At 42.5% G+C, this 26,148-nt stretch overlaps 1 protein-coding gene across 1 annotated transcript; it reads right to left on the reverse strand.

Moving 5' to 3' along the window:
• Positions 1 to 301: 301 nt before the first annotated feature.
• LOC149200241 (uncharacterized) lies at positions 302 to 1,534 on the reverse strand. The gene has a single exon (XM_089400885.1). The coding sequence runs from the start codon at positions 1,532 to 1,534 to the stop codon at positions 302 to 304; it is 1,233 nt and encodes a 410-aa protein (XP_089257011.1).
• Between the last annotated feature and the right edge of the window lie 24,614 nt (positions 1,535 to 26,148).

Raw genomic sequence — 26,148 nt, forward strand, 5'->3', positions numbered from 1 at the left:
CCTGGGCGGATCCAATGGCTTCATGAATCTGCCTATCCTCAAGGAAAGCAAATTTCTGGGGAGCAATGTGAGTTGAAAGGATAGGTTTAAGCCGGTTTGCAATTATCTTAGATATAATCTTGTAGAGTACATTGCAGAGTGAGATGGGGCGGAAATCATCAAATGAAGATGGGGAGTCAGACTTGGGAATGAGAGCAATGAATGTAGAGTTTATAGCATGATATAAACACCCAGATGATCTGCTTTCCTCTATCACACTGAGTAGGTCCTGTCCCAGTAGGTCATAGAAGGCTAAGTAGAATTAAATGGTCCAATCATCAAGGTCGGGGCTCTTATCCCTCTTGAACCACTTGAGTGTGCTTTCCAGTTCCTCCAATGTGACTGGGGCCGTGAGATCAGCCGAGTCATCCTCGTTTACAAATCTTGGGAAATGTGAGGCCACATCAATGATCTCTGCCAAGTTTGTACCAGGAGGGCTTCTGTACAAGCTTCTAAAATGTGATGTACCCAGCTGGGAGAGTTTATTGAAAGTGTCTGCAAGGCCCCCTTCCGGTAGGGGGAGATTCCAGATAGTGTTTGCCACTTTCCTTCCCTTAGCATAGTTGTGGAAAAATCTTGAGTTTTCGTCCCCAGCTTTCAGCCAAATAGCTCTGCTGCGTAATCTGAGGGATTCCTCCCTTTGTCTAAGCAAATTTGACCTCTGATTTTCCAGCTCAATCAGTCGAGTCTTGTCCACGTCCGAGGTGAATCCTAGGTTTCGCTCATCTAGCAGGGTTCTCAACTCTTCTTCAACTGATGTGAGCTGGGCAGATTCCTTTCTGTTCTTCTCCTTGGCCCAATTTATGACAATATGCTTTAGCTCCGAGAGGTTTTTACAGAAACCCTTTGTCAATGAAGCTTCTCTGTTTATGGGATGTGCCTTCCAGAAATCAGAGACCAATTTCATGAAGTCTTGGTCTTGGAGCCAGATATGGTTGAATTTGAAAGGGGCTTTTGGCTTATGGTGAGGCCCTAGGATTTCCAGAAAAATGGGGGAGTGATCTGATAATCCCCCAGATCCAACCCATTGTTTATAGTGGTGTAGATGCTGAATCAGGGGTCCTTTAAGTAGGAATCTGTCCAGTCTTCGAGCCAAAGCTGCAGCTCCCACCCTTCTGTTCCTCCACGTAGGCATAGGCTTCTGCATGGGGATATCAACAAAGTCTGTCTGATCTAGGGTATTTCTCATGTAATCTGTAATGGAATCCACTTGTGCCATGGAACCCCAAGATTCACGGAAGCCCAGAGAAAAATTTAGGTCTCCCCCCAGGATGGTATGGTCCGCTGCCAATAAGGTAAGATTAAGTAGGTGCCTCCAGAATGGCTCCCTGAGGTGGCATGGGCCATAAACATTCACAATATGGAATGCTTGTCCAATATCTGCAATGAAAATGTCTAATCCCATGAATCCTTGTCCACCCCAGGATGAATCGATCCTGATTGACCTAGGGTTGTATCCGAGCACCAGTCCCCCCGATCGACCCAAGGCATCCATGGCCAAGAACTTCCATCTTGGTGCCAGTGTGTGTAAGCAATGAGAGATGTCCTCTGCCGAGCCCAGAGTCTCTTGGAGGAGGATAATGTCAGGTTGCTCAATCTCAAAGAGTCTCCGGATGGCTAGTTTTTTGGGGGCACTAGCCAAGCCCCTGCAATTGAATGATAAGCACTTCATGGAGGACCGCCCCGGGGGGTTGTGGCTGCTCTAAGGACCCCATCAATAGTGGATTGCCGACCAGATGCGACCTCCGCACCGGCCCTCCAGATGGCTTTGGAGAGATCAGATTTTCTACCTCTGGATGTCAGAGGTCCCAATCCCAGAGGGACAATGCCCAGGCCTCCCTGAGAGCCCGATAGTTGAGGATGAGGGCGAAGAGAATAAGGGTGGGAGGAAGTCCGTGAGGAGGATGACAGAGAGGAAGAGGAGGAGAAGGGTGGTACAGATGGTGGAGCAGTAGAGGCACACAGAGGAGGAGTCGAGAGCGGGCAATGAGCCATAGTGCAAGGTGCAGATGATGTAACGAATGCAGATGAGCTACCAAGAGATAAGGAGGAAGGGATTAGAACAGTACCCGTGGCCTATGCGGCTGCTGCAGTAGCCCGAGCCCTAGTAATAGGGGGCGATGACGGTCCCAGCCCCTTCGACCCAGTCTTCACTGGCGAGCCCTGTACAGATACTTCCCCCTGTGATGGACAAAAGATTAGCGAGGATGCCTCTCGAGCTGAAATGGGAGCGATCTTTGGGGAAACATCTGGAATCTTGTTCAGTGGATAGTCCTTAAATAGGTGTCCCACTTGATGACAGCGGTTGCAGCAGAATGGAACACCCTCATAGTCGAGAATTTGTGTCCTGCTATATTTTCCCCATTACAGAGTGATCTTCTCCTCTAATCCTTCACGCGTGTCCAGGTGAACCAGCACACGAGCTAGGGTTCGCTTCTTTGATTCAACATACGTGCGATCATGATCTAGATACGTGCCCAAAGCATTTCCTATCTTGATGAGTGCTTCCTCGCTCCAATACTGTAATGGTAGTCTAGGAAATCGTACCCACAGGGGACCTGCTCCAATCTGTTCACGTTCTGGGTCAAAGAGGGGACTCCACCTCTTTAACAGAACAGGTGCGGTTTCGATGTGCCAATATTTTTCCAAGACTAAATCCGTGTAGTCCTCCTTAGTGAAATGGAGGGAGAACCACCCACGGGGGAGAACATGTACCTCTGGGAGTTCTTTGAGCAGGGCACCCCAGATTTTCTTTACCCATTGTGTCAGTCGGCTTGCTGTGTAGGCACGTCCCCGCACATGTCCAACCAAAACCATTCGGGCCATGGACACTGCTTCCTCGAGAGCTGATGGGTCGCCAAAGGAGATAGTGATATCTTTGGTCGTCGCTTTGATACACCTGGTTTTCCTCTTCTTCGTACGAGGTGCAAAAGGGTGGTCGACAAAGGGATTTGTTACGCCTTCAGGGGGGATGGGCTTCGAGGGTTTAACATTTACCGCCGGGGTGCTAAAACATCCAGAAGGCCAAATCCCAGAGGTCGGTAGGGTTTGAGGTCCCGTAACCGGAGAGTCCACGGCGGTAGTCGGTAGATCAGAGGGTATAAATGGGGGCTGATTGAATGACAGGATCTGTGGTGAGAGTGAAGCGAGAAGCTGTTCCGTACCGGGCGATAGAGGTGGGGCTTCAAGGCCAGGGGGTGAAACCGGAGCGAATTCAGAGACGGAGCGGTTAGTGTGCGATCTAGAATGCGCGACCACAGGCGAGGTAACGGGGGAGCAGGGAACAGAGGCAGTTTGAGAGGCATTAACCGGCGCGGTGAAATTAGGGTTTTCGAATATAATGCGGTCCTCAAATGGATCCTCAGAATAATCCACAAGGTCCGTCTCCATGTGGCCTTCCATGACGGTAAACAGGCGAGACAGACAGTAAAGCGGCTGTGGAAACGGCGTAAGGACGACTCCGTTGGTCCGGTTTTGAGAAACGGTAGTCCGGTGACCGCGACTGCCTGCGGCTGCCAGCAAACCCTAACGAGCTAACCTAGACCCGCGCGCTCCTGTTCAACTTTAATATATATATATATATATATATATATATATATATATATATATATATATATATATATATATATATATATAATTATTAATAAATAATTTAAATAAATAAATTAAATTAAAGTTTTTAAAACTAACCATTAAAAGTATTTTATTTATCTATATATTTTTACCTAATTTAACTTATTTCCATAAATAATAATAATAATAATAATAATATTAAATTAATAAATAATAATTTGACTGTACTAATATTATTAATATATTAATATAAAGACTATATTACTAATATAATATTAATTATATTTAATAAATAATTTAATTAAACAAAAAAATTCTTAATATATAATAATAAATAATTTAATTAAATTAAATAAATTACCTTTGTAACTAACCATTTAAATTACTTTATTTATTTATATTTTTAACCCTAACTTTATGATTTTAATTAATATATATGTGTGTGTGAGATTATTAATAAATAAATAAATAAATTACTTTTTAAGCTAACCATTAAAATTATTTTCGTCCTTAACAACCTATTATTATATATATATATATATGTATGTATTATATTAACAATAATTATTAAATAATTTAAATAAATAAGTAAATTATATTCTTAAACTAACCACTAAAAGTATTTTATTTATTTTTTAATCCTAACTTTTATCTTAATAACCTAATATTATAAATTTAATATATATATATAATTATTAATTAATTAATTTTTAAAACTAACCATTAAAAATATTTTATGTATTAATATTTTTTTTTCTGCGTAATACTAATCTATTATATTAACAAAGAGGTGGTAAATATACAACATGACCGTAGTCAAGCACTCTGCTCCTGCGGGAGGCAGTTCTATCCAGCATATACATATTTGAAAAATGTCTGATATTGTTTCCCACGCAGGGGAATAATCTTTGGAGCCTAAGACAAATCAAAAACTCAAAAAGAAAAGACCAGGGGAGAATAAACACAGAGACACAAGACAGTGACAAAAACACATGACCATTCCGCCTTACATCCTTGCCCTGTGGACAGGGGCATTCTGCAAAAAGAGAAGCATGGTTGACCTTCCTATTCATCAATGGGCTCTTCAGTAATTCGACACCAGCCCATATCAGGTGGTTCCTCTAATTGTGTCACATTCTGGGCATCAGTACCCAGATCTACCATCATCGGCTCCTGCGCGCTGCTTCTTTGCTCCTTAATTCCCTGCTGAGGCATGATCTCTGAAGCTAACTGAAAAGATGAAGAGGGGTCCTGCATAGCCCTCGAATTATCCTCTTGCGTCCTTAAGTCTACTGCTAAACCTTCCTCCTGAAACACCACAGTGAAATAGGCTGTGATTCTGGGCCTAATGAGAGCGCTGTCGAAGGTGAAAATGGCGGACCCTGTGGCAGGAATCGGACCAGGTCGAGAGTCAGAGGCTCGAGACCTTCCTCTTCTACTGCGAGAAGAAAGCCCTCTTCTTGGAGGATGGTTCAAATCGCTGGAGGATGAGTCCGTGGGGGCTCTTCTCCCCTGCCCTCGACGATTGCCTGCTCTCGGTCTCAGACGAGGCATCCTGCGGGTGATCGCGGTCCAACTCCAGAGAAGTTCCTGTGGGGCGTTTGCTTGGATGCGGCGATGCCTCCCAATTGAGCCTCCTCTGCCTAGAGTGAACACTTTCTTTGGGTTTTCCAAGTCCCTGCGTCTATGCTTAAACCAAAAACAAACACAGAAATCAGAAGCCGAGAGAAAAGGACAGGAGAGCCGACTAGCAATACCTGAGCGATACTCGGGGAGGGGAGCGACCAGCCTTGCAGCTAGGACCAAGATAACCAGCACCCAAGTCCAATTCCCTGAGCTCTCTCTGAGATTCTTATCGTGCGCAGAGGAGTGCCGGCAGAGCGGCAGCGCTAACAGATTTACCATCCCCCTCGTCCTGCCTCCAGTTTTAAGATTGCAAGCTTTGTCTTGGGAGTTGTCTCCCATTACTGCTCCCTTAATGGTATGATCCCTCCGCTGCACGCTAATGCGTGTGAACCTTAACTCTCCCGCTATGAACCTGACGTTCCAGCCGAACCAGCAAGATAACGTACCCTGAGCGATGGTCATGCAGGTGTGCCACGCGCTATGCTGTGTTGCCCATCCACTTATCATGTGCAGTTCAGGCAGGTGGCAATCGGCCCCGCCCAACCACTGTCTAATCGCATTAATTCTCATCTCCAGCACCCGCATCCGGGGATTTTATGTATTTATTAAAAATAATAATAATATTAAATTAATGAATAATAATTTGACCTAGGTCGTAAGGTCAAAATTAGCCGTTGGAGTCTCTGCTCAGACTATTTAACATGCTAAGCTGGATCTATTTCTTCAACTTGTCCTGACAATGAACCACACTTGTTGGTTCAAAACACGTCGATAAATGTCTGTCTACATGTGATTTACGCCGAAGTTATTCTTTCAATAATGGAGACTGTTAACAGATGCGAGGAAGGCCACCGATAATGGTGATGGTCTCCAAGATGCACAGTGCAGACTAGCGAGTGTGAAAGATTTTTTGTCATCGAACACTCTTAGAATCGCTTAACCAGGAGCCAATGATGAAAACCTGTGATTAAGCACAAGGTAAACTACCACTAATGTCTGCAAGCACCAAGGCACTGAATATGTTTCTGGGTTAGGAACCTATCGAAAGGTAGGCAATGACGTGTCCTACATCAGTCAACACGAAACTGGACAAGGATGATTTTGTTTTTTTGAAGAATCTTTTGAGCTTTTGGGTCTAAAAAATGGAGGGCATGATGAAAGGATATGTAGGGTCAGTTGATCAAGGAAACAAGTAGGGACCCTTGAACAATAGAAGGCATGACAACGGTTTAACCAGACAACACTAGACTCATGAACACTATAGAGTGTTTAAGATACGGATATACAATGGCATCAGGGTATATAGGCTAAAAACTCATAGGTTGGTAGGTTTAAAATTGAGAGGCTATCAAAATGACAGTTTATCTGAGGGAGTGCTATGTTCAAGGGAACTTTTGCTGCCAAACCACGCTTCATGATACGGTTGTATTTCCACTTTCCCCGTTTGATTTTTAATGAGTCAAGGTGGGTAAACTCATCGATCTTTTCATGTTTAGAGAGTTTGAACAGGATTGCAAAAAGAATGACTCTTTGCCCTATCTAATTAGTTTAATGAGTCCAGACAAGCAAACTCGTCGATTTTTTCATCTTTTAAGAGTATGAAAAGCATCGTAAAAAGAAGAACTCTATATCTTGTTTGTGTATTTAAAGAGTCCAGACTAGACAACTCGGTGATCTTTTCATCTTTAGAGAGTCTGAAAAGATCATAAAGAGAGACTCCATGGTGGTCCTTTGTCATAGTTTTTAAACGAGTGCGACAAAAGGTTAATAGTATACCCGTATCGTTACTTTTCCATATTTAATCTACTGGACCCGGATAAAGGGAAACCTTTTTCCAATAGATGTCGACATCATTTTGTTACGAGTATGAGGCGGTAAACTAAACTCGTGTTTTGTCGTGACATTTTAACGAGATCAGTAACAAAAACTTGGGATTTTTCTTTTTTTAACGAGCTTGAAAAAAGTACCTGAAAAAATGCTCGGGTCATCTTTATCATGTTTAATGAGTAGCAAGACACAGCTCAGGATTTTTTTGGTTTAAAGAGTGAGAAAAAAGTGCCTAAAAAGGATGCTCCGTTGGTGTTTTTTAGTTTATATGCTGGAACAAGATAAAAAAGAGGTGCTCAGAGCATTGTTTGCATATATTTAATGAGTGCAAATGATGAAAAACTCGGGGATGTTTGTATTGTTTAAAGAGTGATAAAATATCCCAAAAAATTGCTTTACGGATTGTGGTATGGATGTTTAACGAGTCTTACTACAAAAACTCGGAGATGTTTATATTTTTTAAAGAGCAATAAAATGTCTCCAAAAGTGCTCTATTTATCGTTGCATAGTTTTAATGAGCATAAGGACAAAAGCTCGGGGATTTTTATATTTTAAAGAGCAATAAAGTATCCCTAACAATGCTCTATTCATCTTTGTAGTAGTTTAATGAGCCCAAAGAAGAAGACTCGAGGTTTTTCGAATTAACGAGAAAGAAAAATACCATAAAAAGAACATTCGAACTTTCTCGATGTCATGCTTGACATTAGAAGGGTCTATGCCATACATTTCCTCATAAGACCAAGGAAAAACATCGCGGAAGTCCCTAAACGGGTAGGTGAAGCTCACAATTTCCTCACGATTGTGATTGGCTCCACTTTGTATGTTTTCCACGATGCCTATCATGACAGATGTATCGGGGAGCAATGTTTGTGAAATATTTCCCCTATTTCCTTTCGAGTCCAAAAGTTGGATAGTCATATACAGTGAGGAAATGATTTCATGTGCATCAGGTGACATGATTTTAAGAGGCATCATGTCTGAATCAGATATCAAAACATGATGGTGCGAATCCTCCCAAGGTCGCTCGACTAACCTCGTGATCTCTCTAATCGCTTTGTCCATCGATAGGACTTTATTAAGTGGATAGAAAGAAAGAGTGGTTATGGGAGGGGTAGTGGTACCATTGGCCGAAACCAAAGTGACCGGGATTCAGATGCAATTTGAATGGCTTCACAGGCCAATTCAGTTGGTGAAAATGGCATTTGTTCTCCATAAATGTCAATGTCTGAAGGCGCTGGTAGGATCCATGGATCGGTCTATTCATGAGGAATAGATGAAAGCATATTGACCATCTGTGGAACCTTGGGAAACTGAAGAGGGAAACAACCCATGAGGGAAGAAGCCTTCAATAGACCAGTACTGATACTGACATAAGAGTCAGTTCCACCTCCTACTAGGGGTACGAAGCCACTTGGTAATGGTGAATAATCAGGGGTGTAGAAAGACAACTGATCTACTGTGACTACCTTTCCATCCAATGGAAATTGGATGATGTGAAAGATAGTTGATACGATGGCCATCATGGCATATGTCCAACTACGACCCAACAAGAGATTATAGTCGAGTTTTCTGTCTATGGCTTCTACGTCCACCATTACTGTTTTCCCAGACAAAGTGATGGGAAAACTAGCTAAGTATCCTTTTGGGATAAAGGTGTGGCCGTCGAAAGCTTTAAGGGAGTTTGATGGCAAGGATAGGGTTGGGGAACCCAGGGCGAGCCAACATGAAGCCGACATGACGCAGGTTGAAGCACCTTTATCGATGACAGTTCAGTGTATACCTTTACCTTTCGAAGTGATATACACCTGAAATGCAAGCTGGTGGGGAAGGGGAGATTTACACTTGTCCATGTCGAAAATAGCAAGCGTGGAATCTGTAGGGTCAATACCTTTGATAGCAGAAAGCAAAGCTTTCCGTTGGATGGGGCATGTTTGTAATACTTCGAGCGCAGACATAACTGATGGCGCTTGTGCCAAATCCTCTACGATATTGTAGTGTTGGGAAGCACGTGCAGATGTATTATGCATTGTGCGTCGAAGTTCCCCCTTGGGGGGTCGAATCACAAAGTCCTCAACCGGCCTTTCGATTCACAAATCATTGGGCAGTGATGGGTTTTGACCTACAGATGGTTCTGCTGCCAGAGCGACAAGAGCTCCATAAGATTTGGATCTTGTGGTGAGATCTACCATTCCAAATGTGTAAACGGTAGAACTCCCTTCACTAGTTGAAGGGTGTTGCGAACCATCGCTTCCCCCTAATGTGGGTTGCGGTTGGTTGGCAACGAGATTTTGTTGTTGTTGATTAGGAAAAGGGTTTCTAAGGACAACAGGTGCCGTACCAAAATCTTTCTTGGTAAGGTAATTCGTGTATTCTTGAAGACGCGGAAAATGCCAGGTTACGTGATCTTCAAGACAGAGTTTGCATGGATAGTTGGTGCCTTTATCCTTTTTTGTATCAATAGGCACAATGGCCTTCTGCTTTGGGTTGGGCTGCTTAGATGATTGCTCCTCAGAAGGAGCGGTATTTTTCTTATTCTTCTTTTTCTTGCTACCGGATTTCTGTGTAGACTGAATTGAGTTAATTGTGATGGTAGGAAGAGCAGTCGCTTTGGTAGAGGGGTCCACAACCAGCTTGGCAATGGATCCACTGAGTTGTTTTACAGTGACCACAGAGGTTGTGCCGACGATCCCGTCGGCAGGTGCTCCAGGGTGCTGAATGGTGGGAGGATTGGGGTTACCAGGAGCATAGGGGATAATGTTGTAGATAGTGCCAAACTGTGAATAAATCAAATCTAAATGCTGGGCATGACATATGGATTGGTCCTCCATGACTGCAACACCTAGAGCGACATCTCTAGCGATATGTGGGAGTAGCGACTTACAGAACCAGTTTGTTAAGAGAAAACCAGGGATGGGAGCTTTGACTAACCTCCACCTATGTCTCCATTCATTGATATGATCAGAGATGTGGGTGGTGATATCCTGATGAAACGAAGTAAGGAGTTCCATCCCTATCTCATAACGGATAGGTAACTGAAAGTTCTTTAGAAACTCCATCGCTAAAGCATCAAAGGTATTCACTGACGCACGTGGTAACTCAATATACCACTTTGTAGCATTGCTAGTGAGGGTGCGGGGAAAAAGACATAATCAGACACTGTCATCCACCATAGAGTTAGAAACACAAGATAGATGGTAGGTGGTGATGTGAGTGCCTGGATCTCCCCTTGTTTTCTGTCGAACTTAGGAATGTTCGTCAATATTTATGTGGGATCGGCGGCCATTTTAGGTTATGGTAGATGGGGTCGTTTGTCAACTTGTATAAGTTGGGGATATCCAATGTTGCCAAAAAAGGCAAATTGTTGGGTGCCCCCGACTCGGACCATGGTGCTGACAGGTGATCGGAGGAGCTCTGTGCACCTCCCATTGTTTGGTTTCCCATGGTGTACATGGGTTGTGTGGTGTAACAGTTGCTTTGCAATACGATGTTGTAGATGGGATTGCCATGGGGATTTTGATACTAGGGTATGAAGTTGCCCCCAGTATAAGTGGTGCCCCCTTAACTCATCTGAGCTTGTGAGTAGGGTGCCCCCATCGATTGGGTGGGAATCCCTTGTGGATTCCCAACCGACACGGAACTAACGATATGGCTTTGATTGACAGAGGGAACACTCATGTCAATCAGTGACTGTCCAGGCATGCTTGAGAATAGAGGGGGAATTGTGACATTCCCCACCGGCATGTGCATATTGGGAACCCCCCCAGATATCTGAATCTGGGGGTTGGAACTATACATTGGCGGTCGACCTTTTTGTTGGTAAATGGGAACCGCGCCCATAGTGCCGCATTGAGTGTTATATGGAGCACTATATGTGGAACTAGTTGAAGGTATGCATTGTGGCACCATAGGAGTGGAACCTAGCATCTGCTGGGTTCCACTTATAGAGAGTGTTATGTGAGTTTTCATAACTGGGACAAACGAGATAGCGGGATTCCACATTACCAGTGTTGTGATGACTGCCAACTGGGGAAGTAGTAGAGGACCAACAATGTCTCTAGAATTCCACAACCCTTGAGTCGTCGACTAGATAGATGGGAAATTCCCCCCTACTGAAGAAGGAAGTACAAGTACCATGTGACTAATTGAGTGACCATTAAGTTTTATCAAATAAATTTTAATGTGATAGTCTTTAAAGTCTCAAAAACAATAGCACTCGGGTACCTAAAAAGAAAAAATACCCAAAAAATAACAATTAGCAAACAAAGTGAAATTACCTTGTCTGATAAACACCGATTAATGGAGATGAAACCCAGTCACTCAATGAGTAACAAAGAAGGATGGCCAAATGTACGGTTACAGTTACTTTCGAGCTTCACCCGAACCTCAGATTGAGGGGCCAAGTACTCTCGTGAAGACGAGCACCCTCCCAAAAAATGAAGACAAAGTAGGTCTGTCCGCTTGAGGTACCAGGATAGCCCATCACAGTCACCTTAGATAAGTACCTAGAAGTATTGGCCACTAGAGATACCTCAAATCACAGACATTACCAGGGGGGATATAGTTGTAGACAACACGTTGTGTGGGCAGGATACCTAAGTCCGCAACTCAGTTCCGAAATCCCCGAAGGGACCCCCGTTACACAAAATGCCCAAAGGAGTTGTAAAAGAAGGCGGGCTACCTTCAATTACAATCTGATCTTGTCTCGTATTTCACTCCATTGTGAGTGGAGTGGTTCTAGTAATATGAGTGTAGAAGGATTTTTCACTCTTTAACGTCACTAGTCTGATTTGCAACCTTGGGTAGTTGACTCACTCTCTTATCCAAAGGTCCTAATCTATCTAACGTTGGTTTGCTCTAAAAAAGAGAATTTGATTGATTTTAGTGTAAGTTTTAGTGTACTTTCTTATTTGTCTTCGGAGGGGGTGTTGACATATGAATATGATGAGACTCTCGACTCAATAAACCGTGCAGAACAATGCTTTAATTTGTTTTTTTCAATTTCTTATGCAAACAAGTCTTATTCTACACATGTATTATTTCACAGATTCATGTATTCATTAGTGCATCTAAAGTCATTCAACACTTTTCATAATTGAAAGTTCCTTTTCTCAATATTCCCTAACAACTATTGAACCAAAACAAAGCAGCCTACAACTATTTCGACAGAAGGAGATATACAGTTTATCAGCTTTTCTTTCAACAAAAAATTCTTTTATGAGAGAAAAACTAAAGAATTTTCTTAAAAAATATATTTTAAGACACTAAATTTGTTAGCATGATACTGTTGTAGATCTTAATTTAGCCCTTGGGACAAGTTCCCCCCCTTTTGGTCCACAAAATCTCTTGAAAAACATGGAAATGTGTCACTAATGCTTTGTCTATGTGTAAATAGAGCTTTATTTTGGCCACTAACACTCCCTGTGCACAGTCAAAGAGCTTTATAAAGCTCTGTGTAGACCAACAACTTGCGTTAGTGAGTGAAAGAGCTCAAAAAGTGGGCTTTTGGGATTGGTTTCTGAAGAGAAAGCAACTTTGCAGGATGCAACAAGTTAGATGGTGGATCAGAGAAGGATATGAAGAAGCGGGAATCTCATAGAAGAGAAAAGAGATCTGAGAGGAGTCTGGATAACTAGGAACTAAATCTATAGTCCCCAGCGGAGTTGCCAATTCTACTATGGGGTAAAATGCACGGGACGAAAACTACCCTCGAAAGTCTTCCTGGGACTTCTGACAGACCGTAAGGTTATCTGCAAAAGGTACCTGTTACAGACATGTTCATCTATCTGACATATATTGACAGGATATGGAGAAAGGATCACCTTTGGTTCTTTCTAGATTCACTTGGGGATCTCCATGCAGTAAGAAGAACTTCTCCTGACCGGCTCCAAGACGATTCCTGCAAAAAAGAATGAAGCAAACCAATCACAACATATACTTCTAACAATTGATGAAAGAATCTGTACCAAACAAGTATAAATGTGTAACTTATCTACTCAACACAACAAGCATCAGAATGAACAAATAAATGCACAATATCACCAACACTTCGAGTAGTGGAACACAATCGTAGTCCTATATTCAGAAGAGTGATTACAACAACCCTCTTGTATCAACATTCATTATCCCTTCTTCCTCTCTCTCTCCTTCTTTTAGCTAGCTCCTTTAAGAATATGACAATATCACAACAGCACCATGTCCTATCCTTCTAAATGCTCTTACCCATTTGCAATGGCCCTCTCGTTGCTTATATAGCAATTGAATTAGGGCTGCCAAGCTCCACCTGTAGTTCATTTGGGAAAAAACCATGAACCTGCCTTGTTTACAAGCTTTTTCCCATTTGCCTTCATTCTCAGAATAGAATTTATCCAAATATCTTGATTTTTCGAGTTTCCCTACTTTTCTTGCACAAATTTAGGGAAATAATATCTAGATATTTAATGGCAGATTCATTGGCATAACCACTTGAGCATGACTAAATTTCACTAATGCTCCCCCTGGTCTAAAACCAAGAGTTAGCAGGTTGACTAACACTTCTTTATGCTTGTAAACAAGCTTTATAAAGTAGGTTGTCAGTGTATATAGAGAATTAGTGTGGATTCTGGGCCTATAACTGTGGTCATTCTTTCAATCATCTTGTCTTTCTCCTCTGAGTTGATTAGGAGGTCAATTTGTCCTATAACATGAAGGTAATTTCTGTACGACGTTAAAGCCTACATTTCATATCAGAGTTGTTTTAGCTTCAAGGGGACGCCTTTATTGCTGAGGGGTTTCTCTCGGGCCTGTGGTAGACTCTGTTCAGTGGGAGATCTGTGAGATCGATTCTGGTGGTGAAAGAAGATGGCGAGCAGTGGAAATATAGAGATCGAGAAATTTAATGGTTAGAGTTTTGAGTTGTGGAAACTCAAGATGGAGGATCTGTTGGTGGATAAAGATCAGTGGATCGTGGTAGATCTAGGTACTAAACAAACAGGAATGTCTGATGAAGAATGGAAGAAGTTGTATTAAAAGGCAAAGAGCACAATATGATTGTGTGTCTCAGATTCAATATTGCTGAATGTATCAAGGGAAGCTACGGTGAAGGATTTGTGGGACAAGTTAGGGAATTTGTAGCAATCTAAGTCTCTGGTGAATAAACTGTTCCTGTGGAAAAAGATGTATAACCTGAGGATGAAATATGGAGACTTAGTGACAGAGCATCTGAACACATTTAATATTATGATAAGTCAGTTAGCATCTGTTGATATTAAAATTTCAGATGAAGATAAGTGCATCAGTTTTTTGTGTTCTCTATCAGATTCGTGGGATAGTCTGGTTATTGCAATAGGTAGTAATGAAAATGCCTTGTATTTTGATGAAATAATCTCATCCTTGCTGAGAGGAGGTGAGACAAAAAAATATGGAGAGATAGAATGGTGATGCCTTGTCTCTATGAGGACAATCCCATAACAGAAACAAAAATAAGTCATCGAGTGGGAGATCTAAATCTAGAGGGAGATCTAAATCTCTAGGAAAACCTGTAAAGGTGGTGTGTTGGAAATGCAGAAAGGAAGGGCACTACAAAAAGGACTGTAAATCTAAAGCTCCCGATAAAGGAAAGGGATCTGATGATGCTCTTTTTGCAGAGGTGAAAACCACCTCAGATGAAGGTGGGGATGTGTACTTGGCTTCTTCAAGTACACATGTAGATCATGAGGCATGGTTGATTGACTTAGGTGCATCCTTTCACTTCAATCCCCATAGAGAGTGGTTCTATGAGTATGAGAAATACGATGGTGGTGATGTCTTCTTAGGGGATGATAAAATCTAGTGGTATCTAGAAAGAAGACCATGTTGTGGCATCAAAGGCTTGGACATATTGGAGAGAAGGGCCTTCGAATACTTCAAGGTAAAGGTATGGTATAAGGTATGAGTAATAGCTCTCTAGATTTTGATTTCTGTGAAAATTGTGTATATGGGAAGTAGAATCGGGTGAGTTTCCCCTCTGGTGGTAAGAGGGCGAAACAGATATTAGAGCTTGTGCACAGTGATGTGTTTGGACCTGTGAAGGTTCCATCACTGCGTAAGTCTGTGTAATATGTATCATTTATAGATGACTTCTCAAGGAATACATGGATATATTTCCTTAAGAAGAAACCTAAAGTCTTTGACAGGTTTAAAGAATTTAAGGCTTTGGTGGAAAACTAGATAGAGAGGAAGATAAAGGTGCTGAGGATAGATAACGGTGGAGAGTTTTGCAGTAAGGAATTTGAAGAATTCTGTAAGAAGTGTGGTATAGCACGGCAGAAGAGTACTCCATATACACCTCAACAAAATGGAGTTTAAAAAAGAATGAACAAGACATTGATGGAAAGGGCAAGAAGCATGCTCAATGGTGCTGGGTTAGGACATGAATTCTGGGCAGAGGCAGTGGAGACTACATGTTACCTGGTCAGCAGGTCACCTTCATTAGCATTGGAGGATAAGACTCCACAAGAGGTATGGACTGGTAAGAAACCCTCTCTTTCACATCTGAGGGTATTTGGATGTGATGCATAAGTACATGTTCCAAAGGAGAAAAGAACAAGGTTGGATAGTAAATTTGAAAAGTGCATCTTTATTGGGTATAAGGATGGTTTACAGGGTTATAAGCTTTGGAACCCAGTAACAAGGAAGGTTGTGTACAACCGATATGTGGTGTTCAGAGAGGTGAAAGATGTTATTAAACATGAAGTCCAACCAAAGTAGCCTAAAAAGATAGAGTTTGAGCTAAAGGAGGAAGAATCAAACTCTACAACAGAGGAGGAATCAGAAGATGAAGAGCCACAAACTCTGGGTGTGAGAAGATTAGTTCAAGAAAGAAGGCAGCCACAAAGGTATAGTCCATCAGCTTTATGTTCAATTTTTTCTTTATCTATTACTGATGATGATCCCAGAATTGTGAAGGAAGTAGTAGATTCAGTGGATGGAAAACTCTAGAAAGAAGCCATGGTTGATGAAAGGGAATCTTTGCACAAAAATGAGGCTTGGGATATGGTGGAGTTGTCGGCTGGAAGGAAACCCATTGGCAACAAATGGGTGTTTAATAAGAAGACAAATGCAGAAGGAAAGGTGGAGAAATACAAAGCTCAGTTGGTAGCAAAAGGTTATTCGCAGGTGCTGGGAATTGATTTTGGTGATATTTTTTCTCCTATTGCCAAGGTAAATTCTATTAGATTACTGTTATCTGTTGCTACTGCTTTTGATTTTGAGGTAGAACAGATGGACGTGAAGACAAAATTTCTTCACGGGGGTCTGGAAGAGGAGATCTACATGAATTAACCTGAAGGTTTTGCGGTGAAGGGTAAGAAAGAACTGGTATGCAAGTTAAACAAGTCTCTGTATGGGTTAAAACAGTGACCAAGGATGTGGTATCAGAAATTTGATACATTTATATGGGGACTTGGCTTCACAAGAAGCAAAGCATATCACTGTGTGTATTTTAAATTAATTGGTGACAATGTTATTTATCTGGTCTTGTATGTGGATGATATGTTGTTGGTTGGAAATGACAAAGAAATTATCCAGGATTTGAAGACCCAATTTCCCTCCAAATTCGACATGAAAGATCTTGGTGCTGCAAACTAGATTTTGGGCATGGAAATTAAAAGAGACTGGGAAAAGAGGAAGCTCTAGTTAAACCAAAGGAGGTATGCCAAGACAATACTACAGAGGTTTAATATGCAGGATAGTAAACCGGTGAAGGTTCCTATTCCTGTAGGTGTAAAGTTATATGCTGAACAGTGTCCCAAGACACAAGAATAGGAAGTAGGACATGTCCCATGTTCCATATGCAAGTGTAGTCGGTAGCCTGATGTATGCAATGGTATGTACTAGACTAGAGCTTGCACATGCAGTGGGAGTATTGATCAGGCTTATCTCAAAACCAGGAAAGGAGCATTGGATAACAGTGAAGCGGGTTTTTAGATATTTGTGTGGCACTAGTGATTATGGTTTGTGCTACCAAGGAAGACTAGGATTAGATGGAGTGTTGGATATTCGTGGCTTTGTTGATGCAGACTGGGCTGGAGATATGGATCAGAGAATATCTACAAGTGGGTATGTGTTTAACCTATCTGGAGGTGCAGTCAGTTGGATGAGTAAGAAACAATTTGTAGTGGCACTATCAGCTATAGAGGTAGAATACATGGAAACCACTCATGCAAGCGAGGAAGCAGTTTGGTTGTAGAGATTGTGTTCAAGTATGGGGTTAGTACATGGAGCTATAAGGATAGACTGTGACAACCAAATATGTTCAAGTATGGGGTTAGTATAGGGAGATATAAGGATAGACTGTGATAGCCAAAGTGCAATTTTCTTGGCAAAGAACCCTGCATATCATTCAAAGACAAAGCACATTGATTTTTAGTATCATTTTGTGAGGGATATGATAGAGTACAAAAAGGTGTTGCTGGTAAAGGTGGACACTTTGAAGAATACTACAGATGCATTGAAAAAATATGTGAGCTCTGAGAATTTCTCTTGTGTAGAGAAACAATGGGCATTGCAGGGCTGGATAAATGACGAAGCTCTCTTGTGGCCCCTTGTGGAAAGAAAAAAACAAGTGGGAGAATGTTGGGTTGTGTTATATTCTTTCCACGACTAGCCCATGTAGTTAATTGGGGGGTTAGAGGTGGGGCAAGCCCCCCCTTTGTTGCACCAATTGCATAGTAGGGGGGTCACAAGGGGTTTGAGGTGAGTAGGTAACCCCAGTGTATGGGGTTCGATGTAGCGCCCAGGAAAATTTTGGTTTTGGACCCTATGTTAGGTTGGGCGGACCCACCTGTGGTTTTGTGCATGATTTTCACACATGGTTTTGGACACGATGGTTTTTGGTCCATGGTATTGGATGCTTCGACATGTATAAATATGTATTGTAACATTGAAAGGAACATAATGAAAAATCAAGCTGGTAGTCCCAGTTATGGGATCCAGGGGTAAATATCTATGTACATGTGTTTTATGTGTTATACTCTTGCATTATTTATTTTCTGTGTTATAGAATTCATATGTAGGTAATTTCTATGTGGGGTTAAACCCTACATGGTCCGTGCACTCAATTGCAGACTTCTACCCTAGGCCTTTACACACTGAGCTACATAGCCTCTACCTATGCTACAACCCAAGACTTAGACTTCTTAATTCAGAGCTATGACTTTCTTACATTGTGTGTCTCCAACTACTTAGAGCTTAGCTCTTTTTATACAGTCCCATGGTCAGCGGACCATGGGTAGATATCTTACAATTGAAAAAACTAAGGGTGGACTACCCTTTATGACAGATGATACCTTCACACTTCGAGACCACAAAATGCGGAGAATTTACAGTTTTATTACAAAATTTGACTCAAACATGGGCTTTTAGCCCCAAAACTGCCCTTGGGGGATGCCGCTCCCAATAGGCCCCCAACATAAACATTGTGACTCACCCTCGAGTCACTCACTAGGCGTGGAGATCTTTACACGAAGCCTGTCCAACTCAACCCGTATGACAGTAACCTCGGCTGTGCACTGCGTTTCCTCCTACTTCATGTCCTCCATTGTCTGCTTGGTCACTACTCCTGTGCTATCAACCTGAGGCTTTTGTTGCGTCGCTTGCAGAGTTGCAAGCTTTCCTTCAATATTTCCTGTGACTGCGTAAGCTTCCTCCAGCTAGGGCTTTAGTCTCGCCTTCAGGACTAATTGTGTAGAGCTGTGTCCACCTATTCCTTTAGTTGCTTGGCCTCCTGCAACTTAGCTAGCCTCTGTGTCAGTGAAATGGTTCGTGCTATGCCCTTAACCTCATCATAGAATTGCTGTAGCTCGTGTGCTTCTATATCTAGCCTTTGTATATTGGGGTCCTCCTGCAAGCTTGTTAGGACCTCAAATGATTGCTCAAACAACTACATGCAGTCTACTACTGCACTATCCACTATCACTATTGCTTTTATGATAGTAGTTTCCGATTGTTCCTTTACTTCTGGTGGTGTTGAAGGCTGGAACCTCAATTGTAGCTTGGTAATTTGCAGGTTCAACTCCAAATGAACCCACACCATATCAATTTGGGTGTCGCGCACCCCTGTGGCCAACTTGTGGATGCATACCTCCACTGGCTCCTCCTCTAGAATGGCCAATTCTTAGACCATTGAGCATGCCTCCTCAATGACCTTCATAATCCTCTTGCTCTGATTGGTCACCTCTGTCTTAGTGACGATGGCAACATTTCTCTATAGGGCATCTGCTCATTGTTGATATGCTGTTTGCTGATTATCTCAAGGGCATGGTGCTCACGGGCCCTTAGCTCTGCAATTACTCCATCTTGTGAGAGGTGGAGTGCTTCACATGGAAGCGTTACTAGGTTCAGCCCAAATTCCTTTTGACTGCTAATAGTGGGCCTGACAACCTTATTTTTGATGGTCAGTGCTCCATCTGGCAACACTATCGCATTAGAAGCCTTTGTGCGCAGCATATCAATAGCCTCTACAGTGCTAACAACCAAGCTGTTAGACATTGTACCAGATTGCAACGTGCGGGTCTGAAACTCTTTCAACCCAGTCTGGATAGCCCCTAGGATGATCTACTGTTGTTGTTCAAATTTCTGTAGGTCCTCCGCGGTGACATCCCTAACTGTGTCACTGATATCATGTAAATTTCCCTCTATCAATGTGATAGGGTCTTTTGAGGTCTTTGTCACCTTTGATTTCTTCCTGGAACCTCCCTTCTCCAGCTCTCTTGGGCGCTTAATGCGGGTGGATGTCTCATGAAGGTCCAGACTATGCTATTATGTTTCTTCCTCTTTTGTCTCAGGCGAAGGCAACCTTGTGCCTTTGTTAGAGCCACGCTCTGTTCCACCTATCTGCTTTCCTGCCTGCTCCGCTTGGGCCTCATTAGTGGTGTCCTTTTTCCTTTTCTTGATTAGTTGTGCCATATTCAGCTTGGCCTCCTCCTCCTTCTTTTTCGAGGTGGACTTGCTCCCGCTGACCAACAAGTCTGTGGTAGTGCGCCACTCTGTCAACCATTGGTCAAGCACCACATCAATTACATCATATGTGGCTAGATATGGAAAGTTGTACCACTTATGCACAAGTTCCTTCCACGCCCTAATGGATATTCGATGGAAATTAGCTTTAAACTCAGTGTAGCATTGTAGGTTCGCATACACCGTGGGTGACAATCGCAGCTTGCGATTGAAAGCCATCCTAATGTTAATCTCCATTAAGATCCAAAAGATAGTGTTGTCCCAGACTTGGTGCGTGTCCTTGGTTGCCCACAACGAAGCATACTTCACTACTTTAGGGAGGTCTGGCACGACCGAAGGGAACTGGTTGTCCTCTGGTAGCTCCCATGCTACCAACAAAATTGACAGCAAGAGCCACGTGTAGTGGAATATCTTGCTAAGTTCTTGTGCTTCACAGCAATTCACTAGGAACTCTCCATGAAGGTAGTCTGACAAGTTAAATAGGACTCCTTCAGCACACTACTGTGCAAGCATGATGATAGGCACCGACACCTCATCAGCACAACACTTCTTCATTACCTTCCATGCGAGGATCTATGTGGCTACCTTCATAGCAGGGTTGAAGATGCTAAAGATAGCGTACCCATGCAGCTTCTTCACTAGCTTGAATTTTTCCTTCATTGACTCTGTGAGAGCCTGCTCACCACCCTTTCTGCCAAAGATCATGGCTAGATTCTCACCTGTATATGGAAGGTGCGTTATGTGGTGAATCAACCTATCTGTGATGGGTATCGTCTCCTCCAGCCATAGACACCCATCATTCACCAAGAACAACAGTTGCTTGATGACCAAAACTGTCACTGGGGTGCAATTATAGTGCGGCACCAAGAGCAGGTTGAGAAACCATGCATTTTCTACTCCCTTGAGCCACCTCCAGGCTCCAATGTGGTCATTCCCATATTCGTATCTATGATGCAGCGCATTAGCTGCTCGGTCACGAGGTATGGGAATTTCTCGTGGTCCACCAAGTCCTAGTCTTCAAGCTTTAGCAGGGGCACTCATGCCAAGCTTGAATTGTCAAAAATAATTTCGTTCGGCAGCAGAGGGGTTTACAGGGGAGCCTTACTCTCATCAATGTCCTTTGGGACCTTGGACTTAGGCTTGTGCGGAGGGCCATACTCTAGAAAACATGTAATAGGGTCCGCTCCCTGGACTTCAACATCTTCCACTTCCATTCCCAGATCTTCATCATCCATGAGGATGTCTTCGATATCTTCCTCCTCTGGTTCTATGTTTATAGCCTTGCCTTTCTCCTGTGCATTGGGTTTTGGTGGGTTTCTCCTTGGCGATGCACACACCAATATGGTAGGTTGCTTTCCCTTCTTATCCTTCATAGTCTCCTTAGTTGTATTTGGCTTTGGTGTTAGCATTCTTGACGATTTAGGGACCTCTTCCTATACTTTGACCACTTCCGGAGTAGCTACTTTTACCTCTCTTTCCATTTCTATGCCAACTCCTGTACTACTTGTTTAGTATTTATAATTTTTCGGGGTGCTGACATGATTTTATGTAAGAATTATTGTGTTTCCATCGGTAAAGTATTAAATACCTTATTAGCTATCAGAAGCTCTTATTTGTTTCAATTCATATGTGCCCAAGAACTTAAAAACTCAATTCTCAAAATACCAAGTGTTTCTTGTTGGACAACCACTTGTAATTTGTAGTTCATTTTGAATTCAAATCCGACTGCTCCCCCCAAATTCAGTTCATAAATTTCGGATTGGTGGTAGATTTTCAAGGATTTGAGCCATAAATTTTATCTTAAATGCCGATTGCCTGCTCCATTTGGCCTCACTTCTGCCATCAAATCATGAATAGTAACTTTAGTGGTCACTTTCCAGCCAACCTGCATTATTTGTCCCTGGGTAGCGCAGCTCCCTCCGCACTCCTGCGGACCTTGTGACACTTCGTTGCTTCACACCATCCTCTAATTGCGCAACTCCCCAACCCAGGGAATTTAGTTTATAGTCTCGCACCTCCTTTCATCTGCCTATAGCACTAAGACTGTGCTACCTTCATTTAGTTGCATGGTTGGACTGCCGGTATATGGCTTCAAGCCACTGCCATTCACCTTCCCTGGGAAGGGTTCTCCATTGAATGTGATCAACTATACCACTCCTCCATCGATAATTTCCTTAATGACATAGGGCCCTAACTAGTGCATTCTGAATTTCCTTGGAAATTTATCAAACTTACTATTATATAGCAAAACTAGGTCATTTATCTTAAATGAGCGCAACTTAATGTGTCGATCATGCCATGCCTTTTCACGTTGCTTTTGGATCTGTTGGTGAAATCCAGCCAAAAATATCTCTTCCTCGAGCTCATCCAGCTATGCAAGACTCTCCTCCAGGGCTCTGTGATCCGTCATACCTGTGAGCACTACTATGCACAGACTAGGTAAAATATATTCCATAGGCATTACTGCTTCAACACCATAACAAGCCTAAAGGGGATTTGTCCAGTCAACTTATTTCATGTTGTTCGATAATCCCACAGTACTGTATGTATGAGTAGGTCTCAATCACTTTGTTGATCATTGCAAACCTTGGTCAATGCATTTTCGAGCACCTTGTTGAACACCTCCACTGTCCCCTTAACCTGCGGGTGATAAGGTGTGTTTTTCTGGTGATATACTTGAAATTATTCCGTCAGCGCGCTGATTGTCTCATTCAGGAAGTGCATACCACAATCACTTAGTAAGATCTTTGGACAACCAAATCATATCAGTATGTGCTTAGAGAGGAATTTTGTATTGGTCATGCCTGTGCAATCCTTCACAGGCTGTGCCTCCACCCAACAAGTCAAATACTTCGTTGTGGTGATAATGTACCTTGCTCCTATCTTTCCTTGGGGCTAAATGGGTCCCAAAAAATCTATCGCCCACTTCTTAAAGGGTTGCAACATCATCTATGGATTCAAAGGCATCTCATTCCTCCTCGATGGCTTGCCAGTCCTTTGACACACATCACATGCCTTGAAAAACGATTTTGAGTCTTGATTGAGAGTTGGCCACCACAACCTTACACGTAGAATCTTCTGTGTGGTTGCTCTTCCTGCATAATGTCCTTTCGTGGCACCCCCATGAGCGTCCATGAGGATGTTGCTTATTTCGAACTCAGGTACATACCATCACAATATCTCATCAATCCTCCTCTTGTACAGATGCCCAACAATGATAGAGAAGTCTATTGTCTGCACCACTAATTCCTTCTTCTGTTGGACAGTGTATCCTTCTAGTGTAATAATTGTCATTAGGAAATGTATTATATCCTCAAAATTACCATTTGCGATGCGCGCTGAAAATAACTTCACATCGGGTAATCCCTCCTCCAAATTAGTGGGCTCTTCCCCTATTTCAATGTGCAACAGATGGTCTGCTCCCACATTCAGTCGTCCAGGATTTACAATAACTTAAAAATAATATTCCTAGAACAATGAGGGCCACCTGCAGATTCTCCCCCCCAAAACAGGCTTATTGACCAGGTACTTTAATGCAGAGTGATCTGTATACATCTTAAAGTGGCCTCCCAGCAAGTAGTGCCTAAACTTCTGGAGCACATACACCATAGCTAACCCTTCGCGTTTGGTGGTGGAATAGTTCCTCTCCTCTTTGGATAATCTTCAACTTGCAAACACAATAGGATGGTCCAAGCCTTCTCCGCTAGCCTATGTCAGTACTACTCCAAGCACTATACATGACGTTTCGACATGTACATGAAATTATTCTTCCAATCTGGGAAGACTAGAATTAGCGCGGTGACCATATTTTCTTTTAATATATCCAAGCTCTTCTTACGGTCATCATTCCAATAGAATGTGACATCCTTCTTCAACAATTTCTCCATAGGTGCAGTGATCTAGGCATAGCCTTTGATAAACTTCCTGTAATATCTTGTATGTCCTAGGGTAGCGCTCAACTGCTTCACACTCCTCAGCGCTTCCAAGTTCAATATCACTGCTATCTTTGCAGGATATAGCATCAGTCCCTGTCTACAAACCACATGCCCCAACAAGTTCCCAAAAGGAACACAAAAGAAACACTTTTTGAGATTGAGCGTGATCTAGTATCTTCGGCAGGTATCTAGAATTAGGCGCAAGCATGCTACATGGTGTTTAACCAGCCCAAACACAGTCTAGTCATCAAAATATACCTTGAGGAATTTATGAATAAATTCATTGAATGAAACCACAACTACGTGTGAGAAGATCGTAGGTGCATTCTTCAATCTAAATGGAATTATAGTGTACTATAAGCTTGAACCCCACTCAGTCACAAAGGTTTTTTTCTCCTATACTCTGGCACGATTTGATTTGGTGGTACCCAGAGAACCCATCAGTGAAGGAATATGCTTCCTGGCCACCTACATTGTCCAACACTTCATCATGTACACAAGCGTCATTCAACTTCCTGAGATCCACACATATCCTTATTTCGTCCTTTTGCTTCTTTTCCTGTACCACCATTGGGCTTACCCAGTTAGATTCATCCACAGGCTCAATGATGCCTGCCGCGAGCATCTTGTCTAGCTCTAAGCGGACCTTCTCCTTATATTTCAGATTGAGACATTGAGGCATTTGCTTAACTGGGTTCACGTCAAGCATTAATGTAATCTTCATCATTCCTCGGTCCCCGATTATCCCCTTCAGATCTGTAAACTTGGTAGGGAATAGATACTGGTATTCACAAAGAAATTCAGTGACCTTATCCACCGTTGCGTCATCCCAGTAGTCTCCAATATTCGCGAATTTGGGTTCTGCATCCGTACCAATGTTTACTTGTCTTGTTTTCAATGGCATGATTATATCAGGGTTCTCAATTGGCAATCCTTTAACCTCACAGTGACACTTTGTTTCCGGAATGTTAATCTTCCATGGATCCTCATCTTCTTCTTTAGTGGTCATGTTATAGCATTCCAGCACGTGACTTAGGTGAGTAGCCCACTCAGGCTGAGTCAGGTCCAAAGGATCCCGTGGTATCCGAAAGATCATTGCTTTTGCTTCTTGTAGCGCCTCATCAATACAGTCAAACCTGTCTTCAAAACTGAATGTCATTACAAAGCCCTCGTGTAGAATATCCCATTCACCTATACCATGGCGGAGCTTTGTTTCTACGTACCAATTCATTGGGACAACATCCAGGGTATGACAGAACAAGTGCACCTATTTAGGTTGGGGATTTTATCCATAAGCCTGGGCCCATTTGGACAAATGTGCATGCACATCATCCTTCTCATCATATTTGTCTGTCATTCACATCTTAGGCTTCCCAACTTGTGTTCTCATCATGCTCCTACTTTCGTGCCAATCATAAAAGCTTCCCTTATGCGTACCCCACCATCTTGCGGGCGTAGCGCCCAGTCCAATGTTTGGAAGCGCTGCTTTTTTGGTACCTCCCTTTAAAATTCATCCAAAAATATATATACCTCATTTAGACCATCACAAGTAGGCAGATTTCTTACCTCTGAGGACACTCAGTGTAGAGATCGGGTCATCATGTTGCAATTCAACGTAGTCACTTCATGTAACTGATTCTGCTAGCGTTCTAACTCTTCATCGGAGTCTGAAGTGTAGGAACTCTCACGATCCTAGGTAATCTGCCAATCTATGGTGGGATTCACCCAATATTGATCTCACGTTGTTATATTATAGATACACTCCAAATCTTCATCACTCTTGTAATCGCAGACTAGTTCAGTATAGCGTTATTCCTCAGCAGGATCTAGGGGTACTATTACGTGTAGCGATTTCTTCTCAAATATCATCTCCAGCTTCTTTAGATTGATTACCCTATTTATATCAGTAACCTAGTCAATTACAAGGAGCACGGGATAGGGATTACTGTCATCCACAATCTCTATTACAGTCAGCCAACGTGCTCACACCTTCAATATCCACAATCACCCCTAGCAGCTATCCCAAGGGGAAGATCTTCTGTTGATTGGCCATCCTTAGCTGAATTGGAGCCCACTGTAGAACATGTCTCCCCATTCGTTCCCAAGTCTTATTTGGTAGGGTGTTTGCATCTAACCCCAGCTCTAAAATAAACTAATCCATTTCATACTCTCCTAT

This window comes from Pinus tabuliformis, chromosome 2_1 (assembly GCF_031772625.1).
Source record: "Pinus tabuliformis cultivar Carrire ecotype Pingquan chromosome 2_1, CPIR1, whole genome shotgun sequence".
NCBI lineage: Eukaryota > Viridiplantae > Streptophyta > Pinopsida > Pinales > Pinaceae > Pinus > Pinus tabuliformis.

Coding starts and splice junctions, on each gene's coding strand:
- LOC149200241 (XM_089400885.1), bottom strand. CDS start 1,534: ATGGATGCCTTGGGTCGATCGGGGGGACTGGTGCTCGGATACAACCCT.